The 20091-nt window shown below is 28.9% G+C and overlaps 1 protein-coding gene across 1 annotated transcript in view; it reads left to right on the forward strand.

The window, feature by feature from the left end:
• The window catches only part of LOC113386063 (calmodulin-binding transcription activator 2-like), a 303558-nt gene that overhangs the window by 264937 nt on the left and 18530 nt on the right, over window positions 1–20091 (forward strand). Inside the window, exons 4-7 of the mRNA XM_026623872.1 lie at window positions 17425–17492; window positions 18984–19119; window positions 19506–19577; window positions 19649–19793. Of these exons, the coding sequence (XP_026479657.1) occupies window positions 17425–17492; window positions 18984–19119; window positions 19506–19577; window positions 19649–19793 (421 nt within the window). The remainder of the gene's footprint in view (window positions 1–17424; window positions 17493–18983; window positions 19120–19505; window positions 19578–19648; window positions 19794–20091) is intronic.

The following is a 20091-nucleotide window of genomic DNA, read 5'->3' on the forward strand; positions in this document are numbered from 1 at the left end:
TTTTGAACTGAGTTCTTTTGGACTTGGGACATCAAAGCGATTGATGTGTGTATAATAAAAAATATCATACAATTCTATAAAAGCGTTATAAAATTTCTTACGATGCTATTTTGTAAATATCGTGTCGTATTTTGTCAATATATTTTTATCAATAAAGGTATAAAGTTATATATGTTTGAATAGACGAGCCACTTTGGCCAAAGGAGAGTTTCTGAATTCACATGCATTTATTCGGTTGCAAATTCATATATTTAGTGTATTTATATTAAAATAGTTGAAATTTCGTAGTATTTAGAAAATAAAAATAAGATTTTTCTGTTAGATATCAATATTAATGATTTACAATTTATGTACTTACACTTTTACTGTTTTTTTGAATACGCTCAAGGTATAGATCCTCCTAAAATAAGTAAAATTTTGTTTATAAATATTTTAAATGAATTATATTAGGTAATTTTTATTCATACAGAAGATAAACAGAAAAGTTGTTACCAATCAAACGAAATAAAATATACTATGCAACTGCAAGATATCTTGAGGCGTCTCCACCGCACAGGAAAACGAAAAATGTTTTTTGAGAGAAAAAGTGAAAAAAACTTTTGGTTCGCACAATACCGAACTGATAAACAGAAATACACCAGAGGACTGGAGCTTTCGTATCTTGAATTTAAATGTATAGAATAGTAAATTCAGTGTGAATTGCAGAGATTCGCAATGCCTTGCTTCGCCTACGACTCCGAATTGAACAATATATACGTATGCTGGGTCTAATATGCAGTATGTTAAACGAAATGAAGTAACAGTAAACGAAATATATATTTCAGGTTTTATTATTCTGCGCCCGGAAATTGTTGCTAGACGAAAATCCACAACCATATTTAGAGGACAGAAAAATTATTTTTTAAATTTAAAATATTTTTTTAAATTTAAAGTAGCACCTATTTTTGCTAGAACACATAATACATTGATGAAACCACAATAGTATTAACTGTAGTATACAATTTCAAGAAAAAGCAAATAAAGTTTACGTAAAAGTGCTGTGTTCGAAAATAATTATGTGCGTTTCCTATATGGGCGCATATTACTTTTATTTTTACTAAATAATATTTTACTAAATAATTATATATTTTGTTGTTAGATATTAATATTTATGACCTTTGGTAGGCTTTCCAATATAAAATAACATTTTCATACACAGAAGAGCAAACAATATAGGTTGCTGTGACTTGAAATTCATATGAAATACCAAAAAAAAGTTTAAACTGAATTAGAATAAATAGAAGATTGACAGAAGATTATTCTGCTAACAAAAATGCAATAAAATGATTTTTTATCTCGCATAATCTTTTTATGTGTTGTTATAAAAAAGAAAACATGTAATCCTGAACCGTATAATTTATTTTCGACATTTTTATCCGTCCAAAGACTCAAAAAAGTGTTTTTTTTAACTAGTGCGTGCTTTCACGAGGGATTGTAAACGAGAATTAATGTGAGAGAACTCAGAATGAATGGATGGATTCAATGAAAACGTTGAAACTGTTTTGTTGTTTTCAACAATATACTGCTGAAACGTAAAAACATTTGTGTTGGAACTTTGTATAGAATGGTGTTTGACAAATTCAATTTTAAACTATATCTATTCAAAGAGGCTAGTGTCATTTGTGAAAAATAGTTATTTATACTCGAAAATGAATTATGTGTCATTGACGAAGTAAATTGCATTTTAGTTTGAAAGAGTCATTGACCATCATAACTTAAAATATCGAGTAACTTCATGTTTGATTTGAGAATTTTCAAAATTGTTTAATTTCTAAAAATGATTTTTAAATTCGTGGATGATGCTGATACGTAGATTAAAAAGCGAAATATTATCCTAAATAACTATTTTCAATATTTTTAAAAATTGAGGCAAAAAAATAGTTTTTATATGAAATGTATTGTCCTCTATGGTACTCAGTATCCAGAGCTTTTTCATATATATTTCAAAGACATAACATTATGAGATCAATGAAAGCTTAATTTGATTGTACTCAGTTCAGTTCTTTTCTACTTTGTCATAATTTTGTGGACTGATATTTTATAATAATAATTGTCATTATAAATATCTTGTTTTGAATATGATCAATAAATATCGCTTAAATCCACAAAGTGAGTAAATCAGAAAAGTAATATAAAATTATCAAATCTTTGTAATAAGTAATATTTCAATATTCAAGGTAGTAATATCTCAAACTTCATCTGAGTAACAAGTCTAAATGTTAAATTCTTGAATGTTGAATTCAAGCACGAACCATTAACTTAACATTATATCAACATATTAGTTTATCTAAATAAACAATAATTAAAACTACCTAACATCTTTCTAATTAAATAGGTCTGTTATAGCCATTATACAAGTATATCGGGCCCTTCGAAAATATAAAATAAAGTGTACTAATTCAATAGAGTTCGGCAGCATCTCGGTGGATCACGAACTTCTATACATCTTTTTAATCTATCGTGTAAATATCTACAGGCATTATCCTGATACCAAAAGAAATCTGAATTGGGCTCATAATACAAAAAATTCAGTAAGCTTAGGCAAGAAAGTCATTTTTGAGTTGAAAATACACAGGTATTGAGTACAAGTTTGAAAAGTGTAATAGGGCAAAATATATAGCAAAGACTACTTCATATCATTATCCTTCCTCCTAAGTTTATTATTATCATTATCATGTTGAGAATATATTTCTGTGCTCTGCCAATCTTACGGAAATATGTTGCCCTTGATAAATTTGCATAAATATACATTGTGTTTACTTATATATGAATAATATATAAAAGTATTATTTTATATACACATTGATAAACTCGTATATACATTAGGCCATGTGTTCTCGGGCACGCAATGGCAACTGGTCGCACGCACCCCAAACCATTACCATTATCTCTATAATTCATAAACGGAAAAACATGTTTTTCCTCCCGAGAGCTCTCAACTAATGTATCTTTTATTTCATACCGAATATGGCAGATAAACTAAACAGACATGTAGTATTCGGTGAACATATTTTTTTGTTATACTAGTTGTTATGGTCTAATTAATGTATAATGTAATAGATATTTTGATTTGCAAGTTCAAGAGTATGGAGTAGACTCAAGTTTCTCTAGCAATGTACCTTCGGTTATCAAGTTTATATGTGGTGATTATTCTTTTGATCAATTTTTTTTTCAAATTTTTAATGGGCAAAAAATGGCTTGAAATCATTTTTTAACTTTTCGTAAGGTAATATATTACAATTGTAGAAAAATTAAAAATTAAAATTGTTAAGATTCAAAGGTTTCTGAACATTTTGACATTTTTTAGAAAAAAATTTATGTATGTTTATGCGTATGTGTGTGTGTTTTGTATGGATAATAAATTCAGTCGACGATTTCAAAAACATTCGATTACTTTTGATGGTGAAGTGTGAAGTTTCAGACCTGGAAAGACAGGTCCAGCAGTTTCAGAGTTATGGAGCAAATAATACATAAAAAGATAATACTGTATTTACAAGAACAGAAGATCTCTTATTAGATTGATTCAAAAGAAATTCCATTGATGTTAAGGTCAAAGTGTACTGGTTAGTTTTAACCAGAGGCAGGTCGAGTCATTTGGGAGACACAGAGCAAAATGTGCTAAAAATAATAGTTTTGAGAAAACGCAGCATACGATTTGAATGAATCAAAAAATATGTTACCAGTGTTGACGGATGTATATCGTATTGAACATTTTTACAAGACAAGGCGAGTGTTTTTGGAGGTGCGGAAAAAATAGCAAAATTGATGGTCAAATATAATCTCTACAAATCACTATTATTAATTCATATGCAAATTAAATTATCGGTAAATATAAAGGCAATTAGACAAGTGAACAGTGATATAGCCATACAGGAGGACAGGTAGATAGGTAGATAGGTAGATAGGTAAACAGGTAGAAAGGTAGAAAAGAATAAAACTAAGCAGGTAATTAGGTTGGCAGTTATAAGTCGTAGACATGTAGAAAGATAATCATGTAAAGATTTAGAAATAAAGATACGTAGACAGATGAACTCGTCCAATGATAATACAGGTAAACTGATAAACTGATAGATAGGTAGATATGTAAACAGGTAGAAAAGTAGAAGAGAAGAAAACTGGGCAGGTAATCAGGTTGGCAGTTATAATTGGTAGATATGTAAAAAGAAGATCACGTTAAGATTTAGAAATAAATACACGTAGACAGATGAACTTGTTGATTGATTGTACAGGTAAACTGATAAACTGATAGATAGGTAGATAGGTGAACAGGTAAAAAGTAGAAGAGAAGAAAACTAGGCAGGTAATCAGGTTGGCAGTTATAACTGGTAGACATGTAGACAGATGATTATGTTAGACAAGTAGACTGGTATAGAAGTAGACATGTGAACAGGTAGAAATATGTAAATATAGACAGATAGACAAGTAGTCAGTTATATAATATATGGAAAAACGCAATATTATTGATTTAATCAATTATATACACTTATCATGAAGTTCATGCAACTTGCCACAAAGCAAAATGACTCTCATAACTAGTTAATATTAAAATCGCACAACTTATATCGATGGCAAAAAATATCATTTTCTTTACAACCCTAATAAAAAAAAACTGTTCGATATGATATGTGGATATAATTTGATTACCCATCTCCCGTCTTCTCTAAATTCACATACCATTTCTCACCTTCTCGAAATGCATACACTAAAGCCATTTGTCATATATGGCAAACAAATTATTTTCTCCCTAAGGTCTAGACACCTCGATTCGCACGTTTGGACAAGTTATGAGCGTTCGCCGTCGGCATTGTCGTTTGGAAGAGACAATACGAGCGGAAACGCAATTAAATACATGTCCGGAATTACATACGCGGTATGCGCCGACCGGAGACCAGGTAGCAATTCCGTTTGAAATATCGCGGGAGATCCCGCGCTGGCAGACGCATCTGCCAACCTAACACTTGCCAGGAGAGGGGGTAGAAATATTTTGGAATAGATTTTTTTCTACGAATTTCTAAGATTTTACATATTTCTCAAATAGTTTCTCACAATAATAATAATAATAATGTTCAAAAACGTCATTATCCTATATAGTCATTATCCTATAGTTATATTCTCAACTGGCAAAGTGCAAAACTAGTGAAAAAACAAATTGTTCGCTGCAAATGAAGAATGCATGTGTTTTCATAAAATCTTTAAAAATATAGATAAAATAATGTTTTTAGCCTTTTTGCTACAGCGGCTATCAAGCTGCCCAAGTTTTAAAAAAAAGTTACACAATATATTTGAAGGTTTTCCAATCATTATAAATAAAAATGTATTTTATGATTGAAAATTACACTTTCAAAGACCACAATAACAAATTAATATTCTCAATAACTCAACTCAGAGTGATGAATATTGAAGCAAAATTCGACACTATGTCTTAGGACGGAGTCCCACAAGGAAGTGTCTTAGGCCCTAAGTTATTTTTACTTTACACTTTTGATTTTTCTCAATTCATCAATACTAATCTGGCTTTATTCGCGGATGACACATGTATTATAACCCGGAATCAAAATCCTTTTACGGTTTCAACGCAGCTGCAGTCACACCTTGATATAATTAAAAAATGGTTTACTTTATGGAGATTCACAATTAATGATTCAAAATCTGTTCAAATCACGTTTACTCTTAGGAAAGGTACATGCGCAACTGTCGCAATTTATAACGAACAAATTCCCAGCCGAGGTCATGTAAGGTATTTAGGTATGTATCTGGGCAAGAAATTAAACTGGACAATTCATATTCAAAACAAAAAAGCGTGAACATCTAGAACACCTCCGAAGGTCGATGAATTGACTTCTCAGTAGTAGATCAAAACTATCTATGTACAATAAAATTTTATTATACAAGGTTATTCTCAAACCAGTTTGGATGTATGGCATCCATCTATGGGGTACTGCTAAAGTCAGTAACATACAAATAATGCAACGATTCTAAAATAAAATACTTAGATAAGCAATATCCGCGTCAACGTATGTACCGACATGGTTAATTCATTAGGACACCGATACATTCACAACCAGTGAAGAAATTAAAAAGAGTGCCCTTAACTTCTAGAACAAAATTGACCATCATCACAAAAAAGCACCGCATATAATAAAACTAAAAAGAAAGCATTTAATAGATCTAACATTTTAATCTATAATAAGTTGTTCTACCACATTATCTATGATAGGTGTGTGTATGTATATGTATATGTAGTCCGTATAATGTACTTTTTGTTTATAATTGTATGTATAGATTTGAGTTTCTTTTTTTTTCTTTATAATACCAAAATTTAATTGATATATAATTTAGTACATGAATAAAAGGTGAATCGCTGGGTTTTCCTTTTAATATTTTATGTTATTTGTCAAACTAATTACTCAATGTCTTTCTATTTAGACAGATTGTAATTTATAAGAAAATAAAAAAATGTGTTAGGACGACACTTGTACACACAGGTCAAATTGATATCGATATCGATTGATACAGAAAAAGGGTAAAATGATTCCTTGAAGTATTTCAAGCTATTATTAACTTTATATATAGCTATTCAAATTTCAAAAATAAAGCCATCATCAGTATGTTTTTTTCTTCTTTTTAAAATTAACGGAACTAATCTCTTCGAGAGTATATTATAGTGAACGAATAAAACTGAATCGTTTACCACAATACCATTCTAACTCTTGAAAGTTCACAGAATTAATACAGGTTATTTTCGCTGAAAGTACGCTATCAGCCGTTGATTGTCATGAAAAAGCACTATTGCATAGGGGATGAATATACACATACAGATATATATATATATATATATATATATATATATATATATATATATATATATATTGTATGTTTGTATATAATCACCTGACCTATTTTAAACACACGGTCTTAACACTGCGTTTATTTAAAGATCGACCTTTGCCGTTTCACTCCTACGATATTGTTAGAAGAATTATTTTACCTAAAGATAATCTTTTGATGTCTTATTTGAGGACTCTACATAATCTTAATGAGATATTTCAGTATCAAGACAACCAAGTTAACTTGGACTATTTTTACATGATTTCTCGATTATCTTCAAGAAGATTAAAGTTTTTTACAACGTACAATATGTATTGTAATTTGCAAACATAGCTCTTTTATACTAAATACTACAATCTTTATAAGTATTTTTATACGTTTGTATTTATTTGTTCAATTTATTTGGATTTATCTAATATTTTATTATCACTTGATAATGAACCATTCATATATAAGACCGCAATCAAAGCAATACGGACACATGGCATTTACCTGTCTAAATGTTGCAGAAAAGCAATCGAGGGCCTTATCAAACGCATGCAATTTGAATTATTAATAGTGGTTACTGAAACTCTATAGATTGTTTATGTAAATCCACACAAATCACATCAACAACTAATTCTTAGTAGATATCATGAAGGAGTATAATATTAACCATCATACAAAACTGATAGTTATCCCAACCAAATAGTGCCTTACTTAATTCTGCTTAAAATACATCAATAATTGATTAAAACTTTCATTAAATGTTATATGAAATCATATTTAATAGAAATTTGTTTTTGCAGGAAGAATTTCTAATGTTTTTATATGATTTATGTGAGACTAAGAGCTTATAGAGTTCTGCTAAGTACTTATATGTATTTTTGATTATCTTATAAATATATTTTATTTTTTCAAATTGCAACAATTTCTTGAAATACCAATTTCAAGAAGACTGAAGAAGAAGCTGCCCAAATATAATATGGAGGACCCTTAGAAATATTTAAACTTTATGTAAACAGAATAGTACAATCACTTATTGAAGTGATTCTCTAAATATGAATGTAATATTTATCAGATAAACTTATATGTGTGTTTGAAAGTGTGTGTTTGTATGTGTGCGAATGAATGACATAAGCTAAATAGCTCATAGAATTGTCATGTATTCTGATTGCTATTGCAAATAAAATTTAAAAAAAAATGCAACAATTTACTTTAGAATTTAATTATATTAGTATTATATTCTACTAACTTGGCTTACTTACATTTGTAAGTACTAAATGCTCATCCGGTACCGACCCTTCGGCCAGGATCGGTTCCTTACCCCAACTCCGGTACCCGGACTCTCGTCTTTGCCCGGAGCGGGGCAATAATTAGAGCTTCGCTGAATATTCATCAATATATTATTAGCCTGCGTTTGATTAACCGACTCCTAGACATTCGCCGATATCGTATAGAGCTTAAGAGCTCTCGTGAAGCGCTAATTATAGGCTCCAGTATTTATAACGCGTTAAAAGTAAACATACTGCGAGTTTAAATAGATAAAAGGTTATTTTAGTCAATTCTATGAATAGATAATTGTGGAAAATTTATAATTGGAGTAATAGAAAAAACTTTATATGTGGTTTTAACCAGAAGTTTTACGCTGCATTTCGTTTTATAAACTATTTTTTATAATACTTAGTTCAGAATTTTTATATTAAAATTTGTTTAAGAAAGTAATTTTGATTGTATCAGATAATTATTATATTTATATGCCAATATTTGATATGTTAGAGTACTTTTTCATAAATGATTACTGGTAAATAATTTGTAGTTTTATTAATTATGTTTTTAATTATGATACATAATTATATTTTTTTGAAATTAAATATTTGATATAAATTTATCTTAAACAAAATTATCTAAAAAATTAAGTTTTGTTTTTTAAGTTTAATTTATTTTCTAGAGCATTTTCTAAATAATAAGTTACATAGTTATAGTCTATTGCTTTTAAATAGTTATTAATAACAGAAAATAAGTTTACATTTTTAATATATTTGCTGAATCTATTTTCATAGTTTTCAATAATAAACATTAGAGGCTATTAATAGGTTTATATTAAAGCAAACTAATGAGATTTTTTTGGTGAATAGAATCCGATGTAAGACAAATTGACTTTATGAATTCATCATAGGTTCAACTCGATTCAATTCATAACAGATTATAAAAAATTATCACATAAATTATTAAATATTCTATTGAATATGTAAACTAACTTCTAGTAAATGAAGAATTTAAAGGCTAATTACTTTAAAAATTATAATTGTTTAACATTTTGTAACATATTCCATATAATGAAAGCATGGCAAATTGCCGGAACTTCCCGTACCAAAAAAAATTTTTTTTTTAATATTAATATTTTAAAAAAAAAAATTACTCTGAAAAATTAGATTTTTGAGAAACTATAAATTTTTGACAAGAATTTACTTCTTTTGAAAAAAAGACTTTTTGAAGAAAAATGTATTTTGAAATATTTTGGAAATTCTGAACTTTTTTTCAAAGCAATCGTACAGCTTTAACTGCATAGAGACGAAATATCGAAGCGCGTAAGCGCTGCGCCGCCGTCTAACGGATAAGCATTGGCACGGAGCCCATATGAATGTAAACAAAATTTATACTTATTGTTAAAATCTCTATAAAATATCTAATAATTTGATGTAATTATGTCTAATGATCATTTTTGACCGCAAAATGGCATTTTTTTTACTTTTTTCACTAGATCCCCGAAACTGCTCGACCTACCTCATGAAAATTTGGTCAGTTCTTCATCTTGTTAAAACAAGTAAAATGTTTTTTGAATTATTCCAATCGGACACTCCGTTCTCTTAAAAACTGAGTCAACGTTTTTGGCACATTTTGCCCCATATCTTCGGAACGACTAGACCTGCCTTTGCTAAAAACTAATCAGCACGTCTCCTTATCAATATGAATCGAATGTTTTTTGAATTATTCAAATCGCTTCATCTGTGTTCTCGAAATCGTCATCGAAAATTTGTATCCGGACACACGCACACACATACACAAACACATACATCCATTTTTTCTAAGGTATGCCAAAATATTCAGAAACCTCTGAAACGTAAAGATATATAAAAATTTTCATTTTCGATTTTTTTGCGATAGTTAATAGTTAAGTAAAGTTAATAGTATGACATTTTTTTATTTTTAAAACATTAATATATTATCTAATCTAAACTAATAAATACCGTATATTTTTAATCAACAGAAAAATGTATCAACCACAAAGCAAAAAGATCTAAATTACAACACTCGACAGTAAAATATTTCTCATAATAAACCTACCAAAACATGTAATTAATCAATGTAATTAAGTAAAGTTATTCCGATCTTATCGAATTCAATATCAAAGCATTATTTCCATATTAATGTTATGTCAGCCCGTATAACGTGGCCTTAACAAACACATCTGTGTTGACTTAACCGGTTGACAATTAATAATACGTCTAACTGCGGCCTGAAAGGACAAACATCACATGTCCTTTGTCTTCGTCCTCCTATGATATTTGGAGACACTTAGGATCGACCCCCCAGGGCTCTCCTTCCCTTGACGGTTGCTCGCTTAATCATCCCTGCAAATGCTGACATGATCAATCGTAATTACCGACGAAAGGTTGTCAACTTTTCGAGGAGTAGTAGGTGAAATAAGAAATTCTGATATCAGTTTTGTGATAGTGAAAAGTTTCATTATTTCGTTAAAAGATTTTTTTGTTATCTTCAATTAAAAAGTAGTTTTGAAAATTTTGTTAAGGAATATATATATAAACAAAAAATAAAAAAAATAAAAAAATTAATTGGTATCCACTGCAGCAGTCATTTCTTTGTTGTAGTATATCAATTTTGAAAAAGTGTTTGAGCTCGATTATTTATAGAATTTGTTATAAAATTATTTAATTTTTATAACTAGTGGTGCATGGAATCGGGCCTTAAGGGAAATTGCTGAAACTTCCCGTACCACAATTAAATATTTGAACCAAAATTAATAATCAATAAATATTAATCAATTGTTTTAAATATTTTCAAAGAGATAATAATTTTAATTACTATACTCGTATATTTATTCGTTCATATAATATACAGTGACAATCTTATCATTCAAAACACTTGAGAATGTTTAGATTTAGAAGAAACGCATATGAAATATATACAGTTTTAAACTGAAATGTAAATTTAAAATTTATGTTTGAAGTATTAAACTTTGTATATTTTTTAAAATTTCGAAAAAAAAATTTAGATTATTTTGAAATTTGTATAAGTTAAAATGTTGGTACGGAACCCAAAAAAACTATAACAAAATTTGTTTTTGTTATTAAAATATCTGTAAAATATCTGATAATTTAATGTGCATATGTCTGATCATCATTTTAGACCGCCAATTTTTTTTTTCATATTTTGTTCTTTATCTCTGAAACCGCTAACTTTAAACGGTAACTTCAAACCTGCCCATCAATACAAATAAAATGTTTTTTGAATCATTCAAATCGAGCGCACTGTTACTTCAAAAATTGAATTACCATTTTTGGCACTTTTTGCCTTGTATCTCCGAAACGGCTGGAGCTGTCTATGGCAAAAACTAATTAGCACATCTACCCATCAGTAGGAACCAATTGTTTTTTGACTCATTCAAATCGATTGATCCATGCGCCCAAAATCGTGGACGAAAAATTGCACACACACACACATCAATTTTTGTAAGGTATGCTAAAATGTTCAGAAACCTTTGAAACGTAAAGATATGCAAAAAATGATATTTTCGATTTTTTTGCGACTACTATAACTTACTCTACGGGAAGTTAATAATTGGAATTTATATTTTTATTTACTAATGTGTTTTATTTTTTATGGTGAATGATATAAATATTGTTGCATTTTGAAAACACCGTAGAACTATTAAACCGCCATTACATTTATAAAAAAAAATTCAATAAACTTTAAGATTTTGATTTATAAGTTCTAAGGAATTATTAAAATTTAACTCAATAAAATAATGAAATTTATAAATATCATACATATCTAATATCAGTTCTATTTTTAACTATTTTTTTTCAAATGATGAATTAGGAAACACTGTAATTCATTGTATTAAGCTTTTGATAATGTTGACAGAATTCTGAATTTTCAATTGGAAGTTATTTAGGCTGCCTTCTATAATTGAACAAATTATTTCAAATTTTGTTAAGAAATGTTATAAACTAAGTTATAATTAGTTTATCCACTAATTACCAATATATTGATATTTGCATATTCCTATGCTTATGGAAATACCTTGAATATGCGTAGTTGTTCTTAAGTATCTTAAAAAAGCTTCGAACATGATGTAAATGCATTGTAATTGTATGAAAATAAATTCAAATTTATTAGTTCGACTCCTGAGGTTATACAGAGCATTATCCGATTCCAAGGAGATGGAATTGTACCTTAATTTATAGCAAATTGTATTTCTATATTAATTATATAGAAAAACTTACGTATTTATATTGGCTCAAAACGGATTCAATTTATATATTAAATTGTAATCATATCTTCGGTTAAAACGCTGAACAAATTTTTTATAATGATTATTGCTTGATTCAGAAAACAAATTTATCATTTTGTTCATCGTCCATTTTTGGTCGTAATAACTATCTCTGTCTGCCATGCACATTATTCAAAGTCAACTTTGTGAAACACTCTCCAAGATGAAATACAGAGCACGATCATTTTGCCAAATTATTATTAGCTTTGGGCAATTATATCGCCCTACTTGACTCGGTTTTGTCACGCGTTGCTTAAAATGGATGGAAATGGGTTGGCTTTGGGTTACTTTAATGCCATGGTGCTCTTTATTTGCCATCACCAGTGGATGACACAAGAAATTATTATTACTAAGACAGGGCAATTGTTGAGTCTTATAATGTTTATTAAATTGATTCTAATTTATTTAAAAATCAACATTATCTAAGACACATCTATGAACTAAATAACTTGAAAATTAAATATAATAGAAATGTTAAGTTTTAGTTATTAGTTAACTAGGAAACCCGACTAACTCCGTTTCGCCACCAGATGGTTTCGTGAGAAAGATGAAGAAATTTTTTTTGTTTTATATTTGAAAAGGAAAAATTTGATTTTATTACACAGCAGTAATGAATGAATGAATTTATTTCGATTACAAAAATGAAGTGTTTTTTAGTTGAACTTCTCTAAGTAAATGAAAGTGAGTCCGCAAATTATCCGTTTCATTGAAGTGCTCGTTGGTAAACCACATTTTTTGTTTTTTGGTCAGACGTTAACACAAACAAAGCCGATGGTTTTCCAACTCGTGAACAGGCAACGTATAACTGCCCATGTGAAAAACAATGATTTTCTAAATAATCTATTTCAAATTTATCTCGCAAACACTAAGCGATTGGCCTTGCGACATGTTAATTGTCATTGCGAACTGGAAATTGCAATCGTTTGATATCAAACGGAAGATCAGTCGGAATCATTGGTATGTCACCAAATCGCCAGCATTTTTTGATTGAATGGTGAAATTCAGTGCGTGTACATCATTATTTTTTGCGGCAAGAATTGCTCGTTAACTTAACCAAGCATAATTCTTATAATTCTCACTAATGTCATTACTCGAATTTTTAATTACGGTGCGTGAAGTTCCAGAAATTTGCATTGAGACACGATGCCATGCACCACTAATTTTCTTAGCTATAAACCTTGCGGAGCCCGAGACCTTTCTAACGAATGCAAAACTGCCGAAATCGGTTCGTGCGTTCTGGAGTTATATCGTCAGGAAGGAAAACCCGACTTATTTTTATATACATATGTATATAAACAATTTGTAATATGATGAATCTTTCTATGAGTTCATTTAATTCAAATCCAAAATATTTTTAAATTTTTTGGGCAGATTTCCATTTCCTATCCATATTGAAGAATCACTCAACATGCATTTTGTGACGTCCAACCTCTAAAAAAACGAAAGAAAAATATAATCCTTCCTTCATAAATGCCATTGTTCTACAACATTTTACAGCAAATTACATTTTTTCTTTAGTCTGTTAGTTTGCTCTCTATAAATGGAGTGATATTTCATGTACACCTTGAACCCATGTAATGGTACGTGACCACCCTGTTCCTGGCGGGATAATTAAAAATTGTTATAGTACCTGTCCGCCGCCACACCGCACTGCCTATGACATTATTAGTCCAGGAGGGTGGGACCGACCGTCCGAATGTGACATTTATTAATTATACTCGCAAATAATTATTTTAGGTTAATCTACGTGATATAGAGGACCGCAAACTTGGCTGGCGATTATTCTTAGAGGTCGTCATCATTATGGGGAATGATCTTTGTATTTTGTCTTGTCGGGTGTATGTTTTTTATATTTGGGTCAACTAATATCAAAATAGTCACTTATAATAATATATATATATATATATATATATATATATATATATATATATATATATATATATATTCAAGAGCTAAGACCTGGATTGTCTTTGAGCTAAGACAGATGTTGTCCTGAATCCACGTCTACAATTCAAAAGTTTTTTAATATCTTATAATAATATTTACCGGTTAGTTAAAAATAATAATTATAGTTTTTAAAATACTATGTATACTGAAATATAACATCAATTTGAGTGATGTTAAATGGAGAACTGCTTTAAATAAAATGATAAGTCTGAATTCCCACACTTAACTCTTTAATAATACCGAGAAATCCAAATCAGCCACATAAAAGGCGAATTTTTAGAACAAATTTATTTCTAATAGCTCAATTTATTATAACTGTAGATATCCTCCAGGACTAAAACATTGATGTTTCAAATTTATCCTACAAAAATTCATCGTCTGCTTTTGTGATTTATTTATGGCCATAACACAAGATAAACGTTTTGGAAATTGCACTTTTGAACAATATAACAAATCCAGAAAGAATTATATTGTTATAATATCCGCGGTGAAAGTACATCATTACACCTTGGATTTTTTCACTGAAAATAATTGCTTCATTAATGCTATTATTTTTAAAATTTCGTACCATATTTCAATTATTTTTTAGTAATTATAATATCTTAATTACATTTTTCTCACAAATAACTCATATACATTATTACTTAAGATCATGTTTTAAGTTAATTAATTTGTCAAATCCTCTTCATATGTACATTATTCAATCTACGATCAACTAAATATTCCATAATGAAACTTCTAAATAATTTTTTGAATGAGAAATTTTTATTTGTATTCTGCTATAATTTAGTATAGTAAAGCAAAATATGACATGCATAAGTTAAAAAAAATTAATCTGTCACACTAAATTATATAATTTCATCTACCAAGCATAAACTATATATTTTATTATTTTATTTTTCTTATATGTTCAGCTGCTTTTTGGCAATTTTCTTATTTATAATCATTTATAATCACGTTATATTATATTCTAATAATGTTCAAATTCAAATTCAAATTCATTATTCAAATTTCAAGTGAAATGACATTTCTGGCTGATGGCAGTACTGTCAAAATGATTTCAATGTCAAACAATGATATGTTGTTTTTTGCAATCCTTTTCATTCATTTCTACAATATTTAAATAACGTCTAGATTCCGAAACATAACATATTAAAATATCTTGGTCTTCATTTAGACAGCAGACTTACTTGGAAAAGCCACATAAAAACAAAATAGCAGCAAATAATGATCAAAATGAAAGAATTTGATAGGCTACTGCGTAAAAAGTCCAAGCTCTCTGTTGAAAATAAGTTGCTGCTATATAAATCAATCATTAAACCGATCTAGACCTACGGAATTGAGCTCCGGGAATGTGCTTACAAATCAAATATAGCTATAATGCAGAGAACTCATTCAAAAATTTTACGTACAATTCTTAATTCTCCGTGGTACGTGACAAATGAAACCTTTCACAGGGACCTCAACATGAAAACGGTGCAATTAACGTTCAAAGTATTCAAGGAAAAATACAAACGCAAACTGGACTCACATTCGAACCCATCAATAGTTGACATTACTCAACCTTTTGGCATAAGGAGATTGAAACGACAATGGCCTTTAGACTTAGTCTTAGATTAGGTCTAATGTAATATTATCATATTAATTTTTAAACTGAGAAGATCTCATTGGAGTTCTTCTCAGGTATCGCTCTTAAATATTGTCAATTTAGCTCATAGGAATCTTTATGTATTTCTGATTGCTAAATAAGACAGAGTTAAACAAAATCTACAATATTATTTTATTTTTATAATCATTTAAATCCTTAAAACTACCCTTAACAAACTTCAAAAAGATTTATCAAAATTCGAATAACCATGTATGAGGGGTTTCAGTTCATACATGTGTTCAGAAGAATTTTCTATATAAGATATATTAATACTAAAAATTAGATTTTATTACTTCTATCTATAAATATAAATATAATAATAATAAAATTTGAATATCTATTCCACCTTGAAGCTCATCAAGTATCTATTCCCAGCACGTAACCGCGACATCAGCAAAGCTTACTCTGATCATTTGATAACATAATTCGAACATACGAAAATTATCGTGCGTTCGCTGATGTGTTCCAGAAACATATATGCGAATATAATACAAATCGCACATTCAAACAAGGAAGCATCTTTTGAATACAAATCAGAATTCATCCAAAGACTAAAACCCTTCAGTTAAATGCTTCCGATATTGAAAAAGTTTCCTGCATACTATTGCCGGATCCGGTCGTTACATCGTTTAGGTAACGGTTATGGCAATTTTTGGCTGATAGCTTTGATGCCTTCTGATACGATGGCACTTAGCACGAAACGCAGGGCTTATAAGCGAAATTTGATTTTTGTTGCCGACGAGATCAAATCATAATCTGATCATTTGAAAAGTGTTATAGTAAGAGGAAATTAAATATGGATGTAGATTTAGATATTGATACTTTTGTTAGACTAAATCATGTATCCATAAGTAAAACTAGTTATCTCGTAGTCTCCTTGACTAAATCCTTGATATATATAATAATATTTCTATTTAATTTACTGTTTTGTTCAGAAAACGTAAGGTAGAGTAGGGTTTAAAGATTTGCGGGGAAAAAAGTCCACACGATATCTCAAAAGGAACTGAAGTATAGAATTACTATTTTAAAGTAGAAGGTAAATCATGTGAAACAACTTAGCATATTAATCTTTACGGCATCAGGATATAAATGACCTTGTATCAACGTTCGTAACAAAAGTATTCTATTAAGTTGAGAGCATTTTTATTTTGAATATATTATATTTTTTGTGGTATATGTAATGAATTATATAATTCATTTGGTTCATACAGCAAGAAATTGGACCTTTGTGCCCCCTATCCTTTACCCAATGTTTTTGCTCCATTCTCTATCAATTATACTCAAAATCAAATTGGACCGTTGTGCCCCCTATCTCTCTAGCCTATATTTTTGCTCTTTTCTTCATCAATTATTCTATAAATCACATCATGAATTGCTAAATATATTTTTATTTCAATTGTTACAGGAAATTGCTGCAGTTCTAATAAGCTTTGATAGACATACAGAATGGCAATCAAAAGAAGTAAAAATAAGGTAAACCTTGTTTAATATCCTTGTTTATTTTAGTTTGGACATCTAAGTATAAATTAATTAATAATCTATTAGTTGAATATTGGAAAAAAAATATGCCTAATCTTATGTTTGGTTCTAAATTATTGTCGAAATTTGACTACGCTCCTTTCTAAATTTTTGTTTTGCATATACTATGTTAAATCATAATATTATATACTACATATATGTTAAAAAAGCACGCTTTAACTAATTGAAATTAATTCAAGTAACCCATTAAATTATTTTTGGTTCAAAAAAATATGATAATAACTTCATCCACTTCGGCATTTTTACTATTTATATGTCAAAATTATTCTTATTAATTGCTTAGGATTCCGCTATTATAAATTTGTTAATGGTCATTACTATATTAAGAGTAAAGTCAAACTTTATATGAATCAATAAAATATTTATGCAAGTTTATATCTGGAGTGATAATTTTTGAAGTAAAGACCCACACAGTATATGACGTCTATGGACGACATTCGTACACAAAGAACGTAATGCGGATATCGTTCATGGACGACAATTGTAGCGAAAGGATTAAAGTTGTTATTGTAAATTTCAGAATTGATTTATATTTTATTATCGAACAATTTAAGGCCAATAGGTTTTATATACTATATTACCTATATCAATATATTTCGAAGAAATTGTCATTTTTCCCTGTTATTTTATTGAATATTGTGTCAACACATCTACATAATAATTTATATTTACTTTAGTTATATAAAATTTATATAAATTATTTAGAATCACATCGATATTTGCAGAAGTCTAGTAAATAAATTTTAAAATATGATATATGAACTAAATTTTGAAAGATGTTTTCTGCTCGAAAGGTGCTATCAAAGCAGATTGTTGTTTTATATTTTATTAACATAAAATAAATCACAAAACTCCTATATAATAGTAATGGACAAATCGTTTGAGTTGGTTTAAGTATTAAAATTTTGAATTTGTCAAAAAGCGCAAGTGATAGTAAATTCCAGAATGATCTGGGAAGATAAATTTTATCTGTTTCTCATTACGTATAATCTTTGTTATTATAATTTTTTGAAAGTTTTAGCCCTTAATATTAACTTTTAGATAGTGCGTAATTCAATCAAACTTTGTATGGAAATAGCATGGATTTTTTTTTTGAAAATTAAAAAAAAAATTAGGTATAACTTAGCGACAAATGAATTAAAAGTGAATATTTGTGTCATTTTTTATTGAAAATTCGACGCACTGCAAAACTTTTGAAATTTTTTTCAGGCTATTTTCATACAAAACTTTTATTGAATTGCGCTTTATCTAAAAGATAATATTAAGAGCTAAAACTTTCAGAGAATTGTTTTTTATCAATTTGGAACCATTTGAGCTCTTGGGAGCAAGGAAATTCGAAAATGTCCATATTAAGGACCACCCTAATATATATATATATATATATATATATATATATACATAATATAATATAATTTTTATTTGCAGACCGAAAAGTGGTTCAATGCTTCTATACAGTCGGAAAAAGGTGCGCTATCGGAGGGACGGTTATTGCTGGAAAAAACGGAAAGATGGAAAAACTACAAGGGAAGATCATATGAAATTGAAAGTTCAGGGTACCGAAGTGAGTAAAAACCTTAAAAAAAATCAAATGCATTTACATACTATCTGCCTATTACAAATATTAGATTTGTGGCCATATATTTTTTCATTTTCAAATATATTTTCATTTTCAGTGTACATCATTATAGGCCATTAAATACTTTATGACTCACATCAAATAATTTTTATATATTTCCGAAGTTGTATTTCTGCAAAGTTTTCCTACATTAGAAAAATTGAAGCAAAGTTGTCGAGTGCCCGCGTATAGGTACTTCTCTTAATGGGAAAATCGAATGATTTCAGAACGTGTTTGAAAGTTTTATTGAATATTTACACAACTTTAATGAGAATGTTCGTTTACCGACAACTTTTATTCCCTCAGGTGTAACGTTCAACTTTTATTTTCAGTGCATTTATGGATGCTACGTTCACTCCGCGATACTGCCCACTTTTCATCGCAGGTGTTACTGGCTTCTCCAGGTAATAGATGATTTAATAACTGAAATTGATAAAGTAAATAAATTTGTTTTATTTTATTTATACATTTATAGAATCCAGATATTGTGCTGGTTCATTATCTGAATGTCCCATATCCTGATGACAATAAAATGGCAGTTATAGCACCTAGTATAGCATTATGGGGAGATCGCAAGGAATGGACTAAAGAAGAACTAGTATGCCAACTGAAACCAATGTGTTAGTAAAAATATTTATATTTATTTTCTACATTTAAAATCAAAGTTTGATTAAATTGTTCGTAATAAAGTTATTTAAGTATTTTTCTTATTGGATATACATAACAATTCTAACATGAACAACATAATATTTTTATTAAGAGGACTGAAGAAGAACTTGTATGTCAACTGAAATCAATGTGTTAGTGAAAATACATTATTTTTTACCTTCAGAAATTGAAATATTCGTAAATTATTTTGTTAAATAATTTAGAATATTTTTAGTATCTTTCTTATTGGATATACATAACAATTCTAAC

The sequence above is a fragment of the Ctenocephalides felis genome, unplaced genomic scaffold (assembly GCF_003426905.1).
Source record: "Ctenocephalides felis isolate EL2017-DRISC unplaced genomic scaffold, ASM342690v1 CF-g0.4_SCAFFOLD_03571, whole genome shotgun sequence".
Classification (NCBI taxonomy): Eukaryota; Metazoa; Arthropoda; class Insecta; order Siphonaptera; family Pulicidae; genus Ctenocephalides; species Ctenocephalides felis.